General features: G+C 59.5%; 1 protein-coding gene across 6 annotated transcripts; it reads right to left on the bottom strand.

Annotated features, from left to right (window-relative positions):
* Nucleotides 1-105: 105 nt before the first annotated feature.
* ARAP3 (ArfGAP with RhoGAP domain, ankyrin repeat and PH domain 3) lies at nucleotides 106-20190 on the bottom strand. 6 transcript variants are annotated; one of them, XM_050312308.1, is made up of 34 exons: nucleotides 20048-20190; nucleotides 17327-18433; nucleotides 16714-16775; nucleotides 16343-16416; nucleotides 15838-15908; nucleotides 11401-11685; nucleotides 10906-10975; nucleotides 10335-10455; nucleotides 9973-10160; nucleotides 9072-9178; nucleotides 8766-8965; nucleotides 8550-8635; nucleotides 8198-8380; nucleotides 7817-7979; nucleotides 7380-7511; nucleotides 7159-7312; nucleotides 6909-7011; nucleotides 6491-6689; nucleotides 6341-6404; nucleotides 5892-6055; nucleotides 5573-5785; nucleotides 5304-5409; nucleotides 4620-4767; nucleotides 4407-4475; nucleotides 4041-4115; nucleotides 3805-3919; nucleotides 3516-3644; nucleotides 3201-3334; nucleotides 2972-3054; nucleotides 2727-2762; nucleotides 2228-2291; nucleotides 1988-2125; nucleotides 1633-1671; nucleotides 106-969 (listed from the first exon to the last, which is right to left on the bottom strand). In XM_050312308.1, exons 2-34 carry the CDS (start codon nucleotides 18391-18393, stop codon nucleotides 403-405), a joined length of 5409 nt encoding a protein of 1802 aa, XP_050168265.1. In that variant the 5' UTR covers nucleotides 18394-18433; nucleotides 20048-20190; the 3' UTR covers nucleotides 106-402. The 6 variants fall into 6 exon arrangements, with proteins under 6 accessions (XP_050168265.1, XP_050168268.1, XP_050168267.1 ...); XM_050312311.1 differs by having other exon boundaries at nucleotides 11401-11670; XM_050312310.1 differs by having other exon boundaries at nucleotides 16714-16772.
* Nucleotides 20191-21658: the final 1468 nt, after the last annotated feature.

Genomic DNA, 21658 nt, shown 5'->3' with positions numbered 1-21658 from the left:
CTGCTCCACAGGCCCAGTGCTGGAGAGAGGACATGCTGTGTCCCCCCCATGCTGGCAGGCACCATGTGGCCCCCCTGCCTGGCACGGTGCAGTGCTGCCAAAACATGCAGGCACACGTTTCCACTTTTATTTTCCATTTTACTTGCTTCCCTCGGTGCTGGGCTCCATGACAGATGTGCCACTCATAAGCGAGAGAGCACGTGTGGCAGCCCTCCCAGGAGGGGACATCACAGCTCAGCATCCTGGTCCCCACTAGTCCCTTGGCGGTCACCAGTTTCCGATCCTTACCCGACTCCAGTATAAGGAGGAGGAGAGTGTGGATCTGTGATGAGGGAGTGTGGGGGACCCATCATTGCTGCCATCCACGTCAGTGGCTGCCCCTTTGGCGTGGTGGGTCATGGGTCACGTCACCGGCTGGCCCGGCCCTGGGGTTTGGCCATCGTTCTTCCTGAGGATGATGCTGCTGAGCTCCTGGATGAGTTTGTCATTGATGGGCGAGGGAGGCTGCAGGCTCCTCTTCCTGGGCAGTTCCAGAGAGCTCTCTGGTCCAGGACTGCTCCCTGGTGTGGCTGCCTGCTCCCAGTCCCTGCCCAGCGCCAGGGAAGGCTCCACATTCCTCTCCAGAGAGGCTGTTTTGGTGGGTCTGAGCCCCTGGGTCGGAGCTTTGCCTCTGTCCAGGTTCAAGCCCCTTTCAAGGGACACGGCTTTGGTGACAGAGGGACCTGTCACCCTCTGGGCCGGGCTGGCAGGCAGTGAGGAGCGCAGTGGGGTGGCTGGGGGCTGCTCAGGGAATGGGGTTGGTTTCTTGGACCTGTCCACGGGCGGCATGGCTGACAGGTCTGCCAGCAGCCCCTGCCCCAGGTCCAGCGCAGACAGCTCAGGGAAATTCCCCACCTCCTCGTAGACGGGATCAGCATCCACCTCCTTCTCCTGCTGCTCCTCCAGGGAGTCCTGGTGAATCTTCATGGGCTGGGGAGGGCATGGGATCAGGGTGAGGGGCACTGTCCACACTGCTCAGCTAGACCCCTCCGTCCCCCCTCACCTTGCCCTCCCTGTACTCGGGCACTGCCTGGAAAGCTTTGCCCCTCACCAGGGGCCCGATGTCCATGGAGGACCCACCCTCCACCAGGTCTCTTGGCTCAGGCACTGCTGCCCCTTTCCTCCCCATCACTGATGGAGAGGGAGCATTTTGGTCCTCGCCAAGGCACGGTCCATGCCACCAGCCCAGCACCCCTTGGCAGAGAGGGTCTGGGGTGGGGAGGTCAGGTGGATGCCCATGTAGAGCACAAAGCCAAGTGAGGTGAAGTTCAGCAATAACCTGAGGAGGAGGAGGACCCAAACCTGTTACCTTGCATTTATTACGCTGATTCCCTCTGGGCAAGGTGTGCCCAGTGAGAGAGGCTCTGGGAACTGGGCTGGACTGTTGTGGTCTTGCTTGCCTACAGTGGGACCATGCAGGGACCCCATCCCCAGGTGCAGGACATGGAGAGCAATGGGCACCCCCTCCACCACACAGCACATGCAGGATGGCCTGGGCATAGGGGGGATGCTGTAGGTGAGCTCTGGCTGCTGTAGCCAGCAGGAACAGTGCAAAGCCAGCCACGGACATACTACACATGTGCAGGTACTTACAAAGAACATGGACAAAGTCCTTCGTGTGTGCAGGCGGTGCTGGAAACAGAGCAGATGGGCACAGGTAAGCACAGAGGGCACAGGGCAGGGCCACGGGGCCTCAGCAGGCAGAGGATGGGCAGTGGGGTGCAGCACCCCCCATATGGGGTCTGCAGGCACTGAGAGCTGCCACGGATACGAGCACAGCACACAGCACACAGCACACACACTGCTGAGGACAGGGACACACACCCGCAGCACCCAGTGGTGCCAGGCAGCACACACCTGCCTCATGGGCACGCAGTCTTGGGATGGGTGCAAGGACCTGGGTGGGTGCAGGAGCACCCATGGGCAGGGGGAGCTGCGGGGGCTTTACCAGGGTCTGATTGGCAGAGAGCATGGTGGCATCGGTGCTGTCCCCATGCAGGGGCACCAATGGCATCGTGCCAAACTTCTGCTTGGCGAGGTCGGAGGACGAGTGTCGGCGCAGGATCACGGGGTGCCGGTCGTCGTGCTGTGCACAGGGACAGGGTAGGCAGAGGGGTCAGGCCAGGCTACCCTACCAGCCCCATCCCAGCCCTGCCCATCTGGGTGGCACAGACAACCCTGCACCCACCTGAGCCTTGAGAATGCTGGTGGTCCAGTCCCACAGCTCAGCCTGCCCCGAGCACACCAGGCACCTGCAGAGGAGACAGCGGAGAAGCTGCCAGAGAGCAGGGCCAGTGGGACCCGTGTGCCCTTGTCACCTTGTCTGTGAGCCTGGGGCTGTCAGGCACAGCTACACTCCGTGGAGCTGCACCTCTGAAACTCATTGCATGCCCAAATTGCTGCTTCAGGGCAAGGTGAGAGCTCATTGGGCACCCAGCATCTCCTAGGGGTGCTGGTGGGGATGGGGAGGTGGGGAGGGTGTGCAGTAGGGAGATGGATTACCCCTGGAGCCTGGTTCCCACCTTGCACCAGGGAGCTTGTGGCCCCACCACTCTGGCTCTGGCGTGCCCCAGCTCTGCCAGACCCCAGGGCCCTGTAGCACTGTCCCTGGCTGTCCCAATCCCACTAACACCGGGGACAGATCTTGAGATCCCTCCAGCCCCAGGATGGCAGAGGCAGATACTCACAGCTGCTGCCTGTCCAGGGTCAGTGTGAAACCCCACCTGGGAAAGGAAGAGACGGACCATGGGGCAGCAGTGCCAAACTCAGACACAGCCCAAGAGCTGTGGGCAGTGGTCCCACAGGCCCAGATTTGTCACAGCTTTGGATCCAGGTGGAGCCTGGCATGCTCCTAGCAGGTGAGTTCATGTGCCAGGTACAGAGGTTGAGGAATTCATGCCCCAGTGCCATGGCCAGGGAAGGTCCCACTTACTGGGCTGGTGGCTTCAACTTCTTCTTAATGCCCATGTAAACCTTGGCTGCATCCAGGGGCCACTCACGCTCCGGTTTGGAACTCTGGGGAGGGAAATCCAATGGGTCAACCCAGCTTGGTGCCAGCCTCCCTGCCAGGAGGACAGCCACCACCATGCCGCCGTTGTCCCCAGGTTCCCTCTCCCTGTCTCTCCTCCCGCCCTCAGGGTGCAGGCCTGTCCCCTGGGTACCCTCTTCTCCTTGAGCAGCAGCAGCCTCCGGTCTCGAATCACAAAGTAGCGCTCCTGGAACTTGTTCCCCAGCAGCCTGGGGGGCTCCTCACGGCATTTCAGCAGCCCACACTTGGGGCTCTCACGCTTGACACCTGCCCAGTGGGAGGAGATGGGGGTCAGGGAGGCTGGGAGGGGCAGGAGGATCCCACTGTGGGTCTCAGGGATGTGAGCCTGATGGCTACAGCACAGTGGCCAAGGCAAGGGGAAGCTCAGGCAGAGCTGTCCCTCTCTGGGGACAGTCCAGGGGACTGGGACCCTTTGTGACTGCCTTACCTGTGAATAGACAGCTGCCCTCGCCAATGGGGACCTTCCTCACCAGCAGGTACGCAGTGCTGGGCTTTGGGAGTTTGCACCACTCCAAAGCTTGCTCCAGCACCTTTTCCTTGGGGTGCAGGGGCCTCTCTGGGGATGCAGGGACACTCTCATCTCTCTGCCCCCTTCCCTGTGTCAGTCCACTTCCCCCCTGCCACCAGCACAAGCCTCCTCCCCATACCCCACACCTCCTTCCCACCAGCCCGGCCATGCCAGGGGTATCCCCCCCGTGCCATCCCACCACGCTCACCCAGCTCCCCGTTCTCCAGAGCCTCGAAGGTCAGCCAGATGTCCAGGCTGGCTGCCACATTGCGCATCTCCAGCACCTGGTTGGTGAGTTCCTCCGCCGTCATCGTGGGGGACACCTGGGGCCAGACACACAGGGAGCTGCGGTGGGTGGTGGCAGGATGGGTCCCAGGGACAGGCTGCACTCAGAGCCTGAGTCCCTCCTCGCTTCCCCTGGCACAGCCCTCCTTTGCGACTCACCTTCAGGGTGACACAGCAGTCAGGCAGCTTCTGCTCCAGGTAAACCTCTATGATGAGGTCCCCTGCCTGTGAGAGCTGGGGAAGAGTGACTGGTGTTGGTGCCATGCTGGCATGGGTTCTGAGCACATCCCATCACCTCAGAGACTGGTGATGGTGTCTTAAGAAGCTGGGGCTGCTTCTCTCCTGGGCAGGAGCCTCAAGGTGATGGGCAAAGGGAAGACAAGTGGGGAAGGTCCTTTCTCAAATATGTGGTGTGGGACAGTGGGGACCCAGGGTGGGCAGCTGGGAGTGTCCCCACCCTCCAGTCAATCCCACAAGTCCAGGGGTCCCTGGTGTGGTGGGGGCCAGCAAGCACATCCCTAGTACCTGGGTGTCCTTCCAGGTGGTGATCAGGCTGTTCTCCAGATCCATCTGGGATACCTGGTCCTCATCAATCTGCCAGAGCAAGGATGCACAGGGTCAATGTGGAGCAGCATACGGAGGACGCAAGGCTGGGATGGAGGAATGCAGGGGAGGCAGAGATGGGAAGTGTCGAGGGATGCAACGGGAGGTGTAGGGGGCTGGCAGGCCCCTCCTTACATTGAAGATGCTGACGTAGTTGTCAATGAGATCTTCCATCACCTTGACCTCGTGCTCCCCTTTGCCGTCGGTCTGGAAGAGGCTGGGTGCGAAGAGCAGCGACAGGTTCTTGGTGCTCATCTGGTTGAGGTCTGCACATTTCTGCACCCTGGGACAAGGAGCACAGAGGTGAGGGGCTGGTCCCACTCTGGATGGGGTTTCAGCCCCAGCCACCCTCCTCTACCTCATATAAATTCTCCTGAAAAACTACTCGAACCTACCCAGCCCCCCAGCAATGGGAACTTGAAGCCAGGCAGTTCCTGTTATGAGAACTTCCCACTGCCATCAAACCAGACAAGAGCCCCACCTCAGACTCTGAGTCAGATATGGGAATTTAGTGTTCTGTTTTGGGCACTGGGTGAAGTCTACATCCCACATGGGGGTGTCCCCTAGTCCCAAACCTCCTGTTTGGGACTAGCAACCCCCTTGCTGCAGGATGCCTTTGGGAACATTCAAGGTGTCCAAGAGTAGCATGTTCCAGCACCATCGAGGGGGCTGGCGTGACAGGGCACAGGCATGGGGCTCCTCCTGTCTCTCAGGGTTGGAAGGCAGCATTCCCTGGGAAGCAGGGAGACCCCACAATGCTGATTGCTCTTGGAGACCCTGGCTGGACCAGGGGACCCTGCAGTGAGGTGGCCCACTGACCGGTAGAGGTGCCCAATGAGCGCAGCCAGCGTCTTGTGGTTGAGGCGGGGCAGGCGATGGATGAGCTCCTTGTACCGCTCCAGGCGCTGGGGCTTCGAGGAGATTTCTGGAGGGAGGAACCCATGTCATGGATCAATCCTGAGACCAGTAGATCCAGATGATACAGCGATGACCAGGGTTGGCACCAGGATCTTGCCCCGAGGGACATTAGCTCCAGGGAACCCTGGCAGGTGGTCCAGCGTGGGAGCAGCGTCGGGTGAAGGAGGTACCTGCAGCCTCCTTCCACTGCGGGTGCAGCTCCAGGGTGAAGATGGGATCTTCCAGCTCGCGGAAGAACCTCTTCAGGACATCAGTGACATCCTCGATGAAGTTGTCGTTGATGCGCAGCTTGACATTGCGTGCGTCCCGCCGGAACTCCTCCATCAGTACCTTGATCCGGGACTTGGCTCCGTTCTTGCGGTAAATCCCCTCATGCCGCAGCCCTGGGGACATGGGGGTCACAGGGGCTCAGTCCTGCTCAGATAATCCCTAGTGGGGCTGGTGGCCACTGCAGTGTGTTGGGGGCTGTTCCAGCCGCGCCGTGCTCACCGTACTGGGTGATGAAGGCAATGCAGCTGTCCACGATGATGGGGATGTCTCCCCGGCTCAGCTGCTGGTCCCGCAGTGCGTTGCCCCGGCCCCCTGCCGAGGCCTGGATGTCTGTGTACCATGCTGCCGAGTCCACCCGTGACAATCCCTGCAGGTAAAACGTCCTGAGAACAACAAGGCAGAAAAGAGGGAATGAACATTGCTGGAGGGGCAGGTTATCCCCTCCTGCATGGGGCAGGTAGCAAGGCACAACCAGGCTGAGCCGAGGGATATGCTACCCCATCAAGAGACCTGGGCTGGAGTGACCTCTGCACTGTCTGACCATTGTCCCAGTAGCATTCCCACCATGGGGTTTGGATCAGCATCGACCCACGCGTAAGTGGCTCTGCCCCGGGCAGCCTACTGGACTTGTTGGCTCATTCCCCATCATTCCCACAGCCAGAACTCACCTCCCCATCTCCACTAGGATCAGCATCTCCTTCTTGTCTGGAGTCTCCGTGGAGGAAACCAGACCTGCATTGGAATGAGAGGTGGAAGGCTCAGAGCCGTGCACGGCCACCCACCACGCAGTGCCTGTGCCAGGCTGTGACAGCACTCACTGAGCTCCTGCAGTCGCCGGAGATTGATGCTGTCCTCAGCCCCATCCTCCTTGGTGGGGCAGATGAAGAGGTGAGCTTTCTGGAGGATGAAGAAGGCCTGCTGCCACCTCTCAGGGTTGAGCATGCACTTGTAGCGCAGCTGGCCCACACGCTGGAACTCGTAGCCCAGCAGGCAGTGACAGCTCACGGGTGTGAACCACTGTGGGAGGAAGCAAGAAATGAGCTCGGTGAATTCAGGGCTCAACCCCAGAGTGCTGACTCCCATAAGGAGGGGGCAAGTCACCAGTGAGGATGGGACCCCCTGGAAAGGGAGGAGGGTGCTTCCCACAGCAGATCAAGAGCATGGGAGGAATCACAACAGGGAAGTGAGGACAGATCCTGGGAACACAGCGGGGTGCCAGGGCTGGGGCTGTCTCACCTTGCCAATGGCACTGGCCCAAGCCTGCAGTGTTTCAGGCCCATCAGTTCCCAGCTGCTGCACTTTTTCCCCAGCGAGGAACAGCTCGAGAGTGAAGTGAAACCTGCAGAGGATGAACCAGCCCATCAGGCCAGCCCCTACCCCGACTCTGCACCCAGAGCCGGAGCAGACCATCGTATCCAGCAGGAGCAAAGCCCTCTGTGTGCCCACAGGCTCTCTGGGCATGTGGTGGGGGCACAGCTGGGGGTACCTTTCAGTGGGGCAGGGGCTGGTGAGTGCCTGGGTTCTACTGACACCCAAGGAGAGAAGGTCCCGACTCTCAATGTGGCCCAGGGGCTCAGTGCATTTCTCTGTCTCAAAGAGGAGCAGGGATCTCTCCAGGGAGCACCACGTGCGCTGGAAGTCTGTGGGAACATGGGGTCAGTGGCACTGCGACGGGCACCCCCTGGATGCCCTCCTGTGCACACTCACCCTCTTTGCTCTTCTTGGCACCTGGGAGCTTTGGGGGGCCCGTGGCCCGATGCAGATACCCACTGTGTGTCACTGGCTGTGTAATCTCATTGTAGACGCCCTCTGGACCCGGTTCCCGTGTGAGGGGGCTCCCTGTGGGACACGGCACTGAAAGTGGGGTGGGAGCAGACACCCACCAAATTGTGGGTACCAGAGGGGTTGGGAGACCCCACTCATGGAGGTGTGGGCAAGGGGGTGTGCCAGGCATGGGGTTCCCTGAAAAGGGGCTCCAGAGGAACCGCTGCCTTGCCCCATCCTAAAAGAGAGTCCCAGACGGGGTCCCTGGGGAGCCTCAGCACCTGATGATGTTCCCAGCCTTGGGGTGTGCTAAAGGGGACAGGGCCAATGGCAAGAAGGAAGCTTCCCCATCACAGATGGGGCTCAAGGGTCCTCATTACCCGATAGGTTCCTGTGCCTTTTGCTCTCCAATCCCCACCAAAGGTCAACCCCTGGGACCACCTCGCTGGCAGCAGGGTCAGACGCCAGACCAGCCTCTGAGGATGAGAAGAACTGCAGGATGGTCTTGAGAAGGGTTGGTCCTGCCACTGCAGTGCACAGCGCCTGGGATGAGACAGTGCCTTTAGGGACCATGTCCTGGCTCATGGAGACCCCAGACCACTCCCAGGGATGTTTGAAGGCAGGCAAACTGGGGTACAACCTCCCAAGATATGCCTGGTACGATGGTGTGACCACACGCAGCCAGGCAGAAGGCATTGGTATCTCAAACCAGGAGCTCTGGGATGGTTCCCAGCACCCCACTACCCCAAGGTGGCCCCTACCTGGAGCACGTCCTCCTGGGTGGTGCAGTGGGGATGGGGCAGGCGGTACCGACCCTCCCGGTACTTGCGGGAGATGAATTCCCGTCTCTGCTCGGCGCTGCTGTCCGGGTAGATGGCCTCGCTCACCGGGAGCCGAGCAGCCCAGAATCGGTTGGCTCGGTCATTTCCCAGCATGATGAAGAGCTGAGGAGAGCCATGTGGTCATGGTGAGCACTAGGGCCAGTGGGAGGAGCAGGATTCCCAGTGTTCCTGCACCCCAACAAAGACCATGTGGCTGCTGCCCCACTAGAGGAGCAACCTGGCCCCTGAGCACACCATGCCGGCCCCAGGGCCCTGCCCTGAGTGCCTCTACCTGTACAATTTCATTGGACCAGACGCTGGTGTCCAGCTTCAGGCTTTGCACCTTGGAAATGTTGGAGCCCAGGCTGCGGTGCTGACCTGTGGGGAGCAGGAGAGTGAGCACCCCTTGATCCTGCCAGGGAAGTGGGACCCAAGTTGTGCCCATACTCCAGCCATCACCTGCCTGCCCAAGCAGGCTACCATGTGCCCCCTGGGGAGATGTCCCCACCTGCACACTGTTTGCAGATGACCACGCAGAGGTTGATGGATGCCCAGTCGGGACTCTGAGCCCAGCAGTCTGCACAGAATTTGTTGGCTTTGTTGGACCAGATCTTCTCTGCCACCTCATAGTCGTAGAGCATCTCAGCGATGGCCTCTTGCAGCGCCTCCATCCACTCCCGTTTCTCCCGATCTGACTCCGCCACAAAGCTGTGGGCACCAGCACAGCCAGAACTCAGGGCACTGCAGCAACCAGCACCCAGGTCTGGCACCTGGCTGCTCCTCCCACCTCATCCCACTTGGATGCCAGGGATACCTGAATGTTTTGGAGGGGGTGATGAGCTCAAAGTTGCGGTTCTTGGCTTCACGGATGGTGGAGCCACGCATCTCAATGAAGAACATGCCAATGCCCATTTTGAAGAACTGCAATTCAGAGTGACACCGGTGTTGGTCCTGCAGTGCCACAGTTGTGGTGGACACACCACTCCTGACACGGAGCTGCCTCCGGCACCCCCATGATCCCATCCCTGCTTTGCCTGGACAAGACCCTGCCACGTCTCTCAGCCACCTCACGTGGGCTGACATAAAGCACCCTGCAAATACATTATGCCTTCAGATGAAATGCAGGTTTTGCCCACAGCCCCTGAAACCTGGCCATCCAGGTCCTTCTGTTTTCAGGATTTGAGTCAGGGACATTCATAAAATAAGTATCAACCTGAGCCAAACCCTCAGAGTTGATGTTGATTACTGGGTAACCTGGAAAAGAGGTGATAGAAAAAAACCCGGAAAGCTGAGAAAATTCAGCAGGAAGGAAGTGGGGGTTCCGTGGGCAGCAGCAGGTTGTGAGTTGACAGTGACCTGCTGCTTCCTGTGGAGCAGCAGGTGTGTTTGCTGCTAATTCTGTGCTCAGTGATACACCTACCTTGTGATGGATTGGGATGCCTTGGTATGACTAAGACCAAAGCACCCAGCAGACATGATGATAATTTGGTGACAGTGAGGAGATGAGGAGGGGGGGGTCACTGCTGGTATCCAATACTGCTGCCCTGTGCAGGATCTCCATCTTCCGGCCCTGCTATTCCCTTTTTTCTGTCCATCCTTTTCTTGTGTGCTCCTTCTTCGGCACCAACCCTGGCTAAGCTCCCTCCATCCCTCCTATCCCCTCTGCCATTGGCACAGCCCTCTGTGCCAGCTGGGGGTCTGCTCTGGCCACGAACCTGCTCACTCTTGTACAGCCACATCTCAGGCATGCTCAGGGCTGCGAACACCTTGGACTTCTGGCCCTTCAGCTCAAGGGTCCCCGACTTCTGGCAGTGAGCGGTGTTAGCGGGCCGGGGTCGGGACCCCACCAGGCGCTGGTCCATCACCTTCTTCTGCAGCGTGGAGCACCACTCATTCCTCTGGGCTGGGGACCAGGTATGAGGGAGAAGGGCTGAGCCCTTCCCAACAGCCCTGGCATGGAGCAGAGCACCCGGCAGGCATGGCAGGGATGCGGTGAGAGCTGCCCTTGGGATGCTCCGGACAGAGAAGGGAGGCAGGGATGGTTCTTTGGGGACTGGGGGTCTGGATGTTCACTCACCCTCATTCTCAGCACGGAAAACAAAGATCCGATGGCTGGTGACAACCTGGAACTTGTTGTCCTTGTTGGAACGAGCCATCTCAATCACAGACAGCGGGATCACTCCCTTGGGGTAGGGCTCCTGCAATGAGCCCCACGAAGGGTTAACCCCCTTTTCCCTCCCCACAGGGCACCCTCATAACCTGGCACATCCTCCACATCCCCTGGGTGCTGCCTCATAGCAAGCCCAGGGGGCACCAACAGCCAGGTGGGAGCCAAGGATTCAGGAAAGGACAGATCCATGGCTGGCATCCTATTTTCAGTCTGCCCCAGGGTTTGTGAGCCAGCAGAACCCCCCCTTTCCTGCTCCCCGTTGGCAGAGGGATAGCCCTTGCTATCCTGGGCTTCCTATGGCTGAGGTTGCTTTTGAAGCCCACCAGCCATCAGGGCCATGGCTGCTCCACCCTGGTAATGACAAAGCATTGTTGGCTCCTCACAGAAGGACAAAAGGAGGAAACAGGGATATAGCAACTCCTGTGGTGTCCAGGCATGGTGCAGCCTCCCCACTCTGCCCCATCCCACCCCTTTGTACCTTCTCGCTGCTGAAGTACATCAGGTTCTTCCCATCGAAACGGACATAGCGCCTCTGGAAGACATAGTTCCTGTTGGGACAGCAGAAAAACTGCTGGGAAGGGGATGATCCCCCCAAGGACCCCACATCTGCTCACAGATGCCCCCTTCCCACAAAGATGGCTGCACAGAGACCTTTACAGCACAGCTGGGGTACCCAAGCTGCACCTCCCATGGGGAGGCCTGGATGCCCCAGCAGCACAGTGACCCAGTGTGGCCACCTCACCCAAGAGGGCTTTACCTATGGGGGCTGCCTCATCCCACTCCTGGAAGTGTTCCAGGGCAGGCTGGACATGGCTTGGAGCAACCTGTCTAGTGGAAGGTGTCCCTGCCCATGGCAGGGGCTTGGAACAAGATGAGCTTTGAGAGAATCATGGGACATGCCAGCATCTGCAAGAGAGCTCTGAGATCCCTTCCAACCCAACCCATTCTGTGATTCCATGACTGTCCCACGTACCCCTGGGGGGAAAGCTTGTCCAGCCACCCACTGAGCATGGTGGGCCGGGGCTCGGAGAGCGACGTGAAGCTGGCGTAGGGGGAGATGGTGAGGTCATCCAGGACCTCATCCGGGTAGAGATGGGCTGGAAGGCTGAATGGGGCCCCCTCGGCCTGTGGTGCCTCCACGGTGGAATAGCCCTCGGTGTCATTCTGGACGATGCGGTCGATGAGCCGGGTCCGGGTCTCCTCATTCTCGCTCCGTCCCTCGCTGCTGCACTCACTGCTTGTCCTGTGGGAGATGGGCCTGTGAGGGAGCCAGGCTGCTCACCATGCAGGGTCAACACCATCCCACCTGGGGACACCTCGTACTGCCCCTGACCCTATCCTGAGTGCTCGGGGCACCCAGGGATGTGGGTGTTTGCATCTCCATGAGCAGGGTGGGACAAGGGTATGAGGACATCAGCAGCCCGAGGCTCAGCCAGTCCTATATCATGGCAAGGAACACCACACACCTCCAAATCACTGCCATTACCTACTTCCCCCCTTCACAGGCAGCAAACCAAAGTCAGGCAGCTCCCCAGTCCCATGTCCTGTTCCCTGCTCTACACCCATCCCAGCTCCCTCCTTACCAGGGCTCTCAGCTCCTCTCCCTCTGCCCCTCCAAACTTCCTGGCACCGTGAAGGTCCTTCTGCCACGACACCTTGTGTCCAGCTCTTGTGTCCAGCCAAAATGCCTTGTAAAGTGATTGAGATGGACAGATGGGCCAGTGGAGCTCTGTACATTGGGAATCCAAGATCTCTATCTCCTTTTCTTGGGAAGTCATGCTAAACCCCTCAGCCAGGCCTGCTGAGCCTCTCCAAACACAAGAATAAAAGGAAATTATAAAAATAAACCAGGGCTAAGGCTGCCCCTTCCCATCAGCCCTCTCAGCCAGCCACTTTTCTCTCCCTGAAAAGATGTGCTTGAAAATGCCTGACAGTTCCAGGAGCTCACAGGGGAGCTGCCCAGGTGAAATGGTGATGGGCAGGAAGAGAGCCATGGAAGCCAGAACACGGCAGCACCCACAGGAGAGCACCCATGATTCCATTGTGGAATCCAGTGCCAGGATGAAAGAAAGGCTCCAAGAAAGGAAACAAGGATAGTCCATGCCCTGTCCCAGCTTCGGTCTGAGGAGCACCTGAGCAGGCTGGGCATCTCCAGGGGGACAGGATGAGTGATTGGGGGCAGGTTCACAAGGAGAGCACGCGGGTGACATCAGATAAAGCCAGCAGGAGTGAGGTTCAGAAGCACATGGGAAAGGGGTAGCTGACCTGTGGGACTCCTCCTTGCAGAAGGAGAAATCTATGAAGCAGAAACCCACTGAATATGAGAAACTGCCTCCAGTGTAAATCCATGACTAGAAATGCTTTCAGAGCAGAAGGACCCCAAATTCTCCCAACATCTGGTTTTGGGCACTGACTCATCCTAGGAACCAAGGCTGTGCATGGATCTGTGCTTTGGCCCTGGACAGGCACCTTGTGAGGCCATGAGACATCAGATATCCCTGATCCACATGGGACAGGAGCATGTCTGCCTGGAAGGATGCTGGACTGGACCCACCCAACCTGCAGGTTGGTTCTGGAGAAGTGGAAGGGGTGGTGTATGGGATGAGGAGGTGATGGAGAGGGAAAACAGCCTGTTTGGCTCCAGTGTCTGGAGCCAAAGGAAAGACAAGAAATGGCCACGGGTGGCTGGGAGGGTCAAAGCACAAGGAAAATTACTGTTTAATTAGCGTAACAGAGCCTTGGCAGGGTGAGTCATCTGGCTGCAGTCCCAGCCTTGTCTCCAGCTCCTTCAGGACGGACTGGCCAGGCAACGGGGCAGCTGGAGGACTCAGTGAGTCATAGGCAGACATCAGCCTTGAGTGCCAGGGCTGAGGGGGAGACAGACCTAGAGAAAGAGCAGATAAAATCCATGACAGCCCCTTCCTGAGCCATGACATCCAGCCAGTGAAGCTATAAAGAGCTGGAGGACATGAAGCATCTGCCAGGGACAAACAAAGCCCATAGTCTGGCTGGAGTGGGGTCCCTCAACACCCCAGGAACACACCAAGACCCAGCTCTGCCATCAAGGACAGGGCTGGTGGATGAAGCCTCCAAACAACAAGTCTGCAAAGGCCAGGTCATATCCCCTTTCAGCTGGTGTCAGGCAGTGAAGACAAGTAACCCCAGGGACAAATGAGTCCCCAGAGCCAGGAGAAGGTATTTCCAGGTCAGCTGAGCCTGGAGGATGATCCCTGAGGTGCACTGAGTTGGGGCAACCTCATTCTGTCCATGCTCATGTGGGGGATCTGGGGAAGGACAGAGGTTGGGTGATGGAGGGAAGGGACCTGCTTGGTTGGTGAGGAAACCAAGGAGCTGATCCTGGATCTGGTTACTGCAACTGGAGGTCACGGTCAATGAACCTGTGAGTGGGCACCTGGAGGGAGGGAGAGAGGGAGGGAGAGAAGTAAGGAATAAGCTTCAAGGACACAGCATTCCCAGTGTTTCTTTTCCTGAAGGGAAGATGGCCTTGAGGTGTGAGCAGAAGCAGTGCAGGGTCTCAGTGCAAACCAGGGTAGAGTCCACCATCCTCACCACGGTGCCTGGTGAGTATGACCCAGTCCCTCAACCTCCCCAGGCTGACACAGACACTGCTGTGCCATCACCTCTATCCTGCTGAGACTGATGTCTGGAGAGGGCAGGGGATGCACAGCATTTCAGGGGGCTGAGCATCAACAGCTTGGATGAAGGTGGTCAGTGTCAGAGCAGGTAAATCCCACTCTAAACTCCAGGCTCTGCTGGATCCTCAGACTCGGCTCTCAGTTTTCCAGGGAATTTTGCATTCCTCTTCTCTTTCCTGAGGATATTTTGTTGCTGGTGAGGTGGTGTGCCCACCCCTAACACTGGCACTGCCCAGAGAGCAAGAGTGTTCCAGACAAAGCTCCCCCAGAAACTCCCAGGGTGAGAGGAGCTACTGCAGGTAGAAGAAAGGGGAAGAAGGGACTCTCTGAAGTTTGGGAGTGGGAAATATTTCCCATAACAAGCAGATCTATGGGCTGCAGGAGAGAATTCTGTTATTCCCAGTGAACAACTGCCAGTCAGCAGGATGAGAACTGGCTGAACTGGAGAAACACGAGTGCTGAAAGGGAGGATCAGGAGGTCCCACAGAAGGATCAGGGCTGACCAGTATCCCCTCAGCAGCTGAGCAGGAGCCCATAGCTCTGCTCTGGGGCATCGTGGTTGGGCCAGTGGGGCTGGTTGAGGGAGGAAAGCATTGGAGCAGCTGGATGTGGAATTGAGCACAGTGCAAAAGGTCTTCAAAAGCTTTTCTGTCTCTGCTTACACTCCTCATACCCCAACCACCCTTGTGCCCAGTCTGGGAGAAAAAAAACTGTGAGCCACTGCCCCTGACATTGCTGACAGTCACATCTTGCCTCTTCTCAGCAAGACCAGGCTGCCACATCCCTGGTGGGTCCACAGCTGCAAGTGCCTGACCAATGCTCTCGGGATATTCTGGATCCCAACTCCTTGGAAGCCACTGGACAGAGACTGTGACCCACACGCCAGTGCCCAGCTCTGCTCTGAACTGCTGGTTCAGAGGCTCCATGGGAGTTTTTAGTATTTCTGTTTACAAAACTCCTGTTCCCAAGTGTTTGCAGCTCCCCGCTCGTGGCTACGTCAGCTCTGTGCCACTGGATCAGGCTCTGCTGCAGTGACAAACACCCAGAGCAGGAGATGGGCTGGACCAACACCGGGCCAGAAAGGGCCATGGGGATGCACTGGCCAGCAAGGCCATGGCCAGAGCTGAAAGACACAGAGCTGCAGCTCACCTCCTCCTCTCTGAGCAACACAGGAAAAGGAACCCTCCCCATCTGAAATGGGAAGAGCAGCTTTCCTTCCTCTTTCTGAGATGCTATCAGGAGTTATGGAAAGTACATTTCAAAAGCATTTTAAAGGTGCCCCTCACAATTTCAGTGTCCAACCCAGTTGACTGAGTAGCAAATGCTGATCTGGTGATGCTGGAGCCTTCTGATATTGCACATTCCTTCACCTGGAGCTTGGAACTATCTCATTTATGAGTAATCCCTGTCCCCTGTGGTGTTTTCCCCACTCCCAGATGCCAAATCCAGGCTCCTCTGGGTGTGACGGTGTCCACTACTACTGGTCCTGCCCCAGTTGTGCACCCACAATGTTTGTTGCCAAGCACTGTCCCCCCAAGGGCCACCCACCAGCGCAACTCCTTTTCATTTCCAAACCCACCAGCTCTCCTGGAGACTGCTGACCTGATCCTAGACACTTCTGATCAGCTCTACAGTGGGGGAAAACCCCCCGTTTCCTCTCAGGTTGTCCCCAGAGGTGTCCCCTGTCCCCTGGCATGCAAACCCCTGACCCTGAGCCCAGCCCAGCCCCTGTAGCCCAGGGGAGGTGATCCCACCTGCAGGCTTCTCGCTCCAGGTCCAGCTCGGACACTGCCTCATAGCTCTGACCAGCGGAGATGCCAGCACCCTGTGGGGAGAGAACAGTCACATCTCCTCTCCCTGTGCCCTCTCCCATCCCAGATCTCCTCTTCCTGCCCAGCCCACAGTGCAGGGGGCTCAGTCTGTGACCCCCAACCCAGCACAGAACCACAGAATATGCTGAGCTGGAAGGGACTCACAAGGATCATCCGGTCCAACTCCTGGCCCTGCACAGGCCACCCCAACAATCCCACCCTGTCCCTGAGAGTGTTGTCCAAAGCCTCCTGGAGCTCTGGCAGCATTGGGGCTGTGCCCGCTGCCCTGGGGAGCCTGTTCAGTGCCAACCACCCTCTGGGGGAAGAACCTTCACCAGGCACTGCTGGGCACCACGGTCTCACCAGCTGCAGCTCCCAGCTCTGTAGTAGCTCGTGAGATACAGAGTGACAGCAGGGAACAGTCACCATCCCCACAGTCTCCCCTCACCTTCAGGTCCTGCGATGGGGCTACATGTCCAAAGATGGTCTCACTGTAGGGGCTGACGGGCTGCTCGTTCACCTCTGTGGGGAGGCGTGGGAGGGAAAGGCAGTCAGTGGTGCCTGCGGTGAGGGGAGAGACCAGCCAGGACCCCCCTGAGCCCACAGTGCACCCCAACATCCAGGGCACATGACATGACAGAGATGCCAGTCCAAATACTTGTGGGGTTGGGCGCTGCCTTGGAGTGGGGCACCCCAGTCCCTGAATGAGGCAGGAGCACTTGGCAGGGGAAAGGCAAGGTGTGTGAATGTCCCTCTCTGCTCCCTTTCCTGAGGACACCAGGAGTTCCCCAATGCTCACCAGTGCCCTGGGGCTCTCACCTGGCTTGCCGGTGGGTCTCTGCAGGATGGGGGGCAGGGCCCTGCTGGGCCAGCCGGGACTGCTGGAAAACAGGAGAGGGGTTACTGGGCTGGACTGGGGTGGGATCCTGCAAGGCCCCATCTGGTTGGAGGCTGCTCCTGACCCAGGCTGAGCCCAGCACTGCTCCCTGGGATGTGCAGCATCCCCTCCTTGCTCCCAGTGCCCTCCTTGCTTCCTTCTCCTCCCCACCCTGGGACCTGCCAGGCTCTGTCTCCTGGGCATTTCCCAGCAGGAACCATCCCCAGAACCCTAGCTCAGTCATTCCCTCACCATGATGGGGACCTCCAGCCCTGCTGCTGGGGAGGCAAGGAAGGCAGCATCTTCTCCCCACAGGCAGAAGGAGCCATCCCAGGGCCACCCTGTCATATCAGAGGGATCCCAGCTGCTGTATCCAGATTTTGGAGAAGACACAGGGAGGGTGGGGAAAGGGCTTTGTCTGGCACCTGGAGGAGGGCAGGCACAGGCTCTGGGGTGGGATGGAGTCCTGAGGGTGGGGCCTCTTTGGATTGTTGGCTCTGGCTGCTCTGCTCCCCCCTCCTCCACTCCCAGGGACGAGGGGAAGCATCTGCTTACTCAGGCTTGTCATCTGGCTGGGTCAGCTCCAGCAGGGACAGAACTGGGGGCTGAGCGAGACCCTCGCCCTGGGGACCATCCTCCCCTCCTGAGTCCTCAGCAGGTGCTGCTGGGCGCTCCAGTCCTTCGTAGATGACATTGGACACCATCTCCAGCCGACCCTGCCGTGCTCCTGCCCTGGGGCACGGCGAGGGCTCTCTCCTGGCTGGGGCAGAGGGCAGGGGAGGGTGGGAGCGGGGGTGACCCTCCTGCACGTTCCCAGTGCTGGGCTCAGCTGCCAGGATCCTGTGGCTGTGCCGTGGTGGGACAGACGGCATGGATGGGGGTGATTTCTCTGACGGTTCCAGAGTTTGTCCACGATTTGGAGCTGGGGATGGCCGTGTCTCCTCCCGAGGGCTCTCCCGAGCTTGCAGTCGGGATGTTATCACGCCCATGGCCACGGTTGCCCCTGGATCAGCCGGTGGGGCTGGTCTGGGCTCAGGGCACTCCAGATCCGTGGAGCTCTCCCCCGGTACAAACCCCTCTAGTACCACAAAGGCTGCAGGCGCTCCACCGCTGCCTGGGCCGTGTGCTGGCACTGTGGAGCGCGCTGGTGGCACGGGCACTAATCCCTGCTCGGGTTTTGAGCGAGGGAAAACCGTCCTCGGCTTGGGGACCGGCTTCAGGACGGGAGGAGCAGGGTCCTTCCCTAGAGGTAATGCCTGTCTGGGCGCAGCGACACGCTGCTGTGTCCTAAAGCCGTCAGTAGTCCCTCCTGGTTCTGGTTTCATGGCATCCTTGCCTTCCTGGGGGGCATCCAAGGCCTCCGTGGTTCGGAAAGGGATGTCTCCTGCTGTATGTCCTGTATGAGATTGACTCAGCATCCGAGTCTGCTGTGCCAGGTTGAGGATCCTCTTGCGGTGCCCGGTGGCAGTGATGCCGATCTGCTGCAGGTGGTGCCCGTCCAGCGAGGCGGCATCTCTGGCCACGTGGTATCCGTGCTGCTTGAAGACATCCCGGTACCTCTCCAAGTGGATGGTGGCCAGCCAGTCTGCGATATCCGAGTCAGGGCCGCACAGGGAGCTCATGGCCCTGGGGTGCCTCTGTGAGGGATGCTCAGCCCATCATCTGTGCAAGGAGGAAAGAGGGTGAGGGCGCAGCAGGAAGGAAAGGGGGTGGGTTCAGCTGCCGTGAAGGGCACAGATCCTGTGAGCGGAATCGCAGGATGCTTCTTTCATAGGTCTCCCCCCTCCCTGCTCTCCCTGGAGTTACTCACCTCCCAGCTCAAGGAGCCGGCATCCTGTTGTTCCTCAGCCCAAGCCTCTCCACCCCTCCCCGGAGTTGCCGGGTCTAGCCCCGCGTTGTCGGCGAGGCCGTGCCCTGAGCTCAGGAACCGAGCGCCCGGGGGCTCACGGGGGAGCGGGTGGTCAAGCAGAAGCCGAGCGCTGGGACATCCCGGGCTGTGCCGAGCGCGGGGCTGGGCGGGAGGACGAGAGCCGGCGCAGCCGCGGGGGTGTCCCGGGCAGATAACGGGGGGAGCAGCACGGCCCCTCCCAGGGGATGAGCTCCTGTGCCGGCCGGCTCGGGGAGGGCTCTGCAGCCGGAAGGGCCAAACCATAATCTCTCTCTCTCACTGCTGGCGAGGGCATGGGAGAGGTCAGCATGACTCACGGGCAGGCAGAGGGGGGACAGCCTTCCACCCCTCCCCGGCCGGGACGGACCCCCCACTGCCAGCACATCGACACAGAAGGACGTGTTCCACCAGGCTCGTCTCCCACCAGGGACCCCCATTCCCAAACGATTTGGCAGCACATCCCCGGGACAGAGCCGCGGGCTGCCCGCGGGGCGCCGAGGGCCTTTTTCCCATGAATCATGCGGCTCCCGCACTAAACCATCTGTGCTGACTGTGCTGCCACTGGGTCTTTTTCCAGTTCCTCCATTTCCCCCTATTGTTCGGCGCAGGCTTCCTTCCTGCTGCCTGCACGCTCCCACGCATCCCCTGCCCCCTCCCGCAGGAGCTGCTTCCCAAACCCGCCGAGGGACAGCCGGGCTGAGCCCCAGCGCCTCCGCACAGGCAGCTCCCGGCTCCCCAGCGCTGCCTGCCCAGATGCCACGGGTACCATGGGGAAGTGCCTGGCAGAGGCAGCGCTGTCCTGCGAGCACGTGGGGGGCATGCTGTCAGCCAGGAGGAGGGACAGTCACGGCAGGAGCTGGGGGAGCAGGACTTGCAGAGCAGAGCACGGGGACGTGGCAGCTGGAAGGCTGCCTGTTGATGCAGGACCTACAGAAAGGGCAGGGGGAGCCCAGCACCGATGTGGGCTGGGTGTTTGTGCCACAGGGTTAAAGGGCTGTACCCACTTCTGCCCAGCAGCCCGGCAATGAAATGGGGCAATTTCCCCCTTTCTCATGCCTATATCTCCCTGAGGGATCTGTGGCCAGCTTTGCTCGCTGCCTGTCCTGCCTGAGGCTTCAGCTGGCTCACAAGACCCCCCCCCACCACCACCACCATGGCCAGGCAGGGGGTATCTGGGCTATGCCGGGCACCAAGTTGTGGGGTGGCACTTTGGGGCAGTCCAGCCATGCCCATGGGCAGTGGCACCTCACAGGCAGGTGGACACCACCCCATCCCTACAAACCCATGTGGACCAGCCAGTGCAGTGGACATGGACTGCCCCAGTGCCTTCCCCACCGTCTCCAAGGCTGTCCCATCCATCCCGTGCCCCCCTCGGGGTTCTCACTCACCTCTTGTGGTCTGCAGCCCCCCAGGGCCAGCTCTGGTGGAGCAGCATGGTGGCAGTGCTGCTGAGGGCTCCAGGGCTGCTCTGCTCTTGGCTGCAGGGTGATGCCCAGGGTGTTCCCTGCAGGAACTGCTGCGGGTGCAGACGGGCTTCACAGCACCCAGCCTGCACCTCCCACTGCCGGTCCCTCCTCCAGGCCAACCCTCCGGTCCCCATCCCTCTCCCACCCTCCTGTCCTGTCCCTTCCCAGGCATGATGCTGCCCTGTGTCCTGCCCCTCAGTCAGGCTCTGCCCTCCTTTGAGGGCTGTCCCCACCCTCCTCACTCACCTCTCATTCTTCCCTTGCCTTCCCAGCAAGGATCCTGCTTCCCACTGCAAGCCCTTGGACACATTGCCATGGGGAACCAGGATTCCCTGAGACCCACATTCCAAGGATGTGCTGCCAAGGGATATCTCTGAAGTTCTTGGATGTATTCAGCTCTATCTGCTGTTTCTGCCCTGGCTGGAGGCAAGAGGAGATACTCACTGTCTCCACCATGGCACAGGACTGGAAAGGGTGCAGCTGCTGGAAAGGTGCTGCCAAATGGGAGGAAAGAGGGAAAACTGTTCATGCTCATGAGGGCACTTGGGAGAACTGGCACTGGGGCTGGCTGGGAACACCAAAACCTCCCTTGAGCTGCAGGGAGGCTGGGGATGCAGCACTCCCTCCTACTCCTGGTGTCCCATGGCAAGGGTGATGTGGAGTGAGTCACAGCCAGGATAACTGCAGGGTCTGGGGTGGAAGGGGGATGTCCAGAGGAATTCTCTCCTGGAAGGAACCTGAGCTTTCACCATGGACTAAGCCATCTGCCTTTAAGAGAGCACTTTTCACAAGAGCCCCAGGAGGGCTGGCAGTTTGTCTGGCTCTGCCCTTACCCAACCTTGCATACAAAGGATGTCCAAGGCTGGTATCTCACAACACCCTTCTCCACTCCTGATGCTGCAGCCAATAACCTCCCCCTGCCCTGGCAGGTCCAGATCTGAGGATATCCTTACTCCAACTCAAGCTGGTCCTTTCCTCCCCCAGTGATGCCCCCAAAAGCCACTGTGGGGGTTTGGGAACATTGGGAGCCCCCTGTGGGATGGCCTCTCTGTACAAGCCTCTCTGCATGCAGGAAAGGCAGGTTCTTCTTATCACAGGCTGCTCCTTCAAAGCAGAAGCAGAATTCAGCACCAGTCTGGCACAGCTTTTGCCTTCCTCCCCCTTCCCTGCCAGCTGCTCTGGCAGGGAGTGGCACATCCCCAGGGCTGGGGATGGCATGGGTGGCCCCTTGGACCACCTTGTGGATGGGGTGTGGAGACGGGGTGCACAGGGACCATGAGGGTGTGCAGGGACCCTCTGGCCCTGCACTGCAGACCATGCCATCCCTCTGCCTCTCAGAGGAAGCTGTTTGGCACCACTGCTCATGGGAAGGTTACTGAGGTCTGTGGTGTGAGCGGGAGGGATGGAGCAAAGGGTGCTGGCAGTGCTGGTGACAGATGATGTGTCACCATTTCCATCCTGCCTTGCTGGAGGCATTGGCACCAGTGAAGTCCTGAGTGGGGCCAGATTCTGGCTCACCACTATTGAGCACCC

Source organism: Myiozetetes cayanensis, unplaced genomic scaffold, assembly GCF_022539395.1.
Source record: "Myiozetetes cayanensis isolate MyiCay16 unplaced genomic scaffold, myiCay2020 scf17, whole genome shotgun sequence".
Classification (NCBI taxonomy): Eukaryota; Metazoa; Chordata; class Aves; order Passeriformes; family Tyrannidae; genus Myiozetetes; species Myiozetetes cayanensis.
Note: the sequence above shows the minus strand (reverse complement) of the source record. Positions and strands in the feature narration are given on the sequence as shown.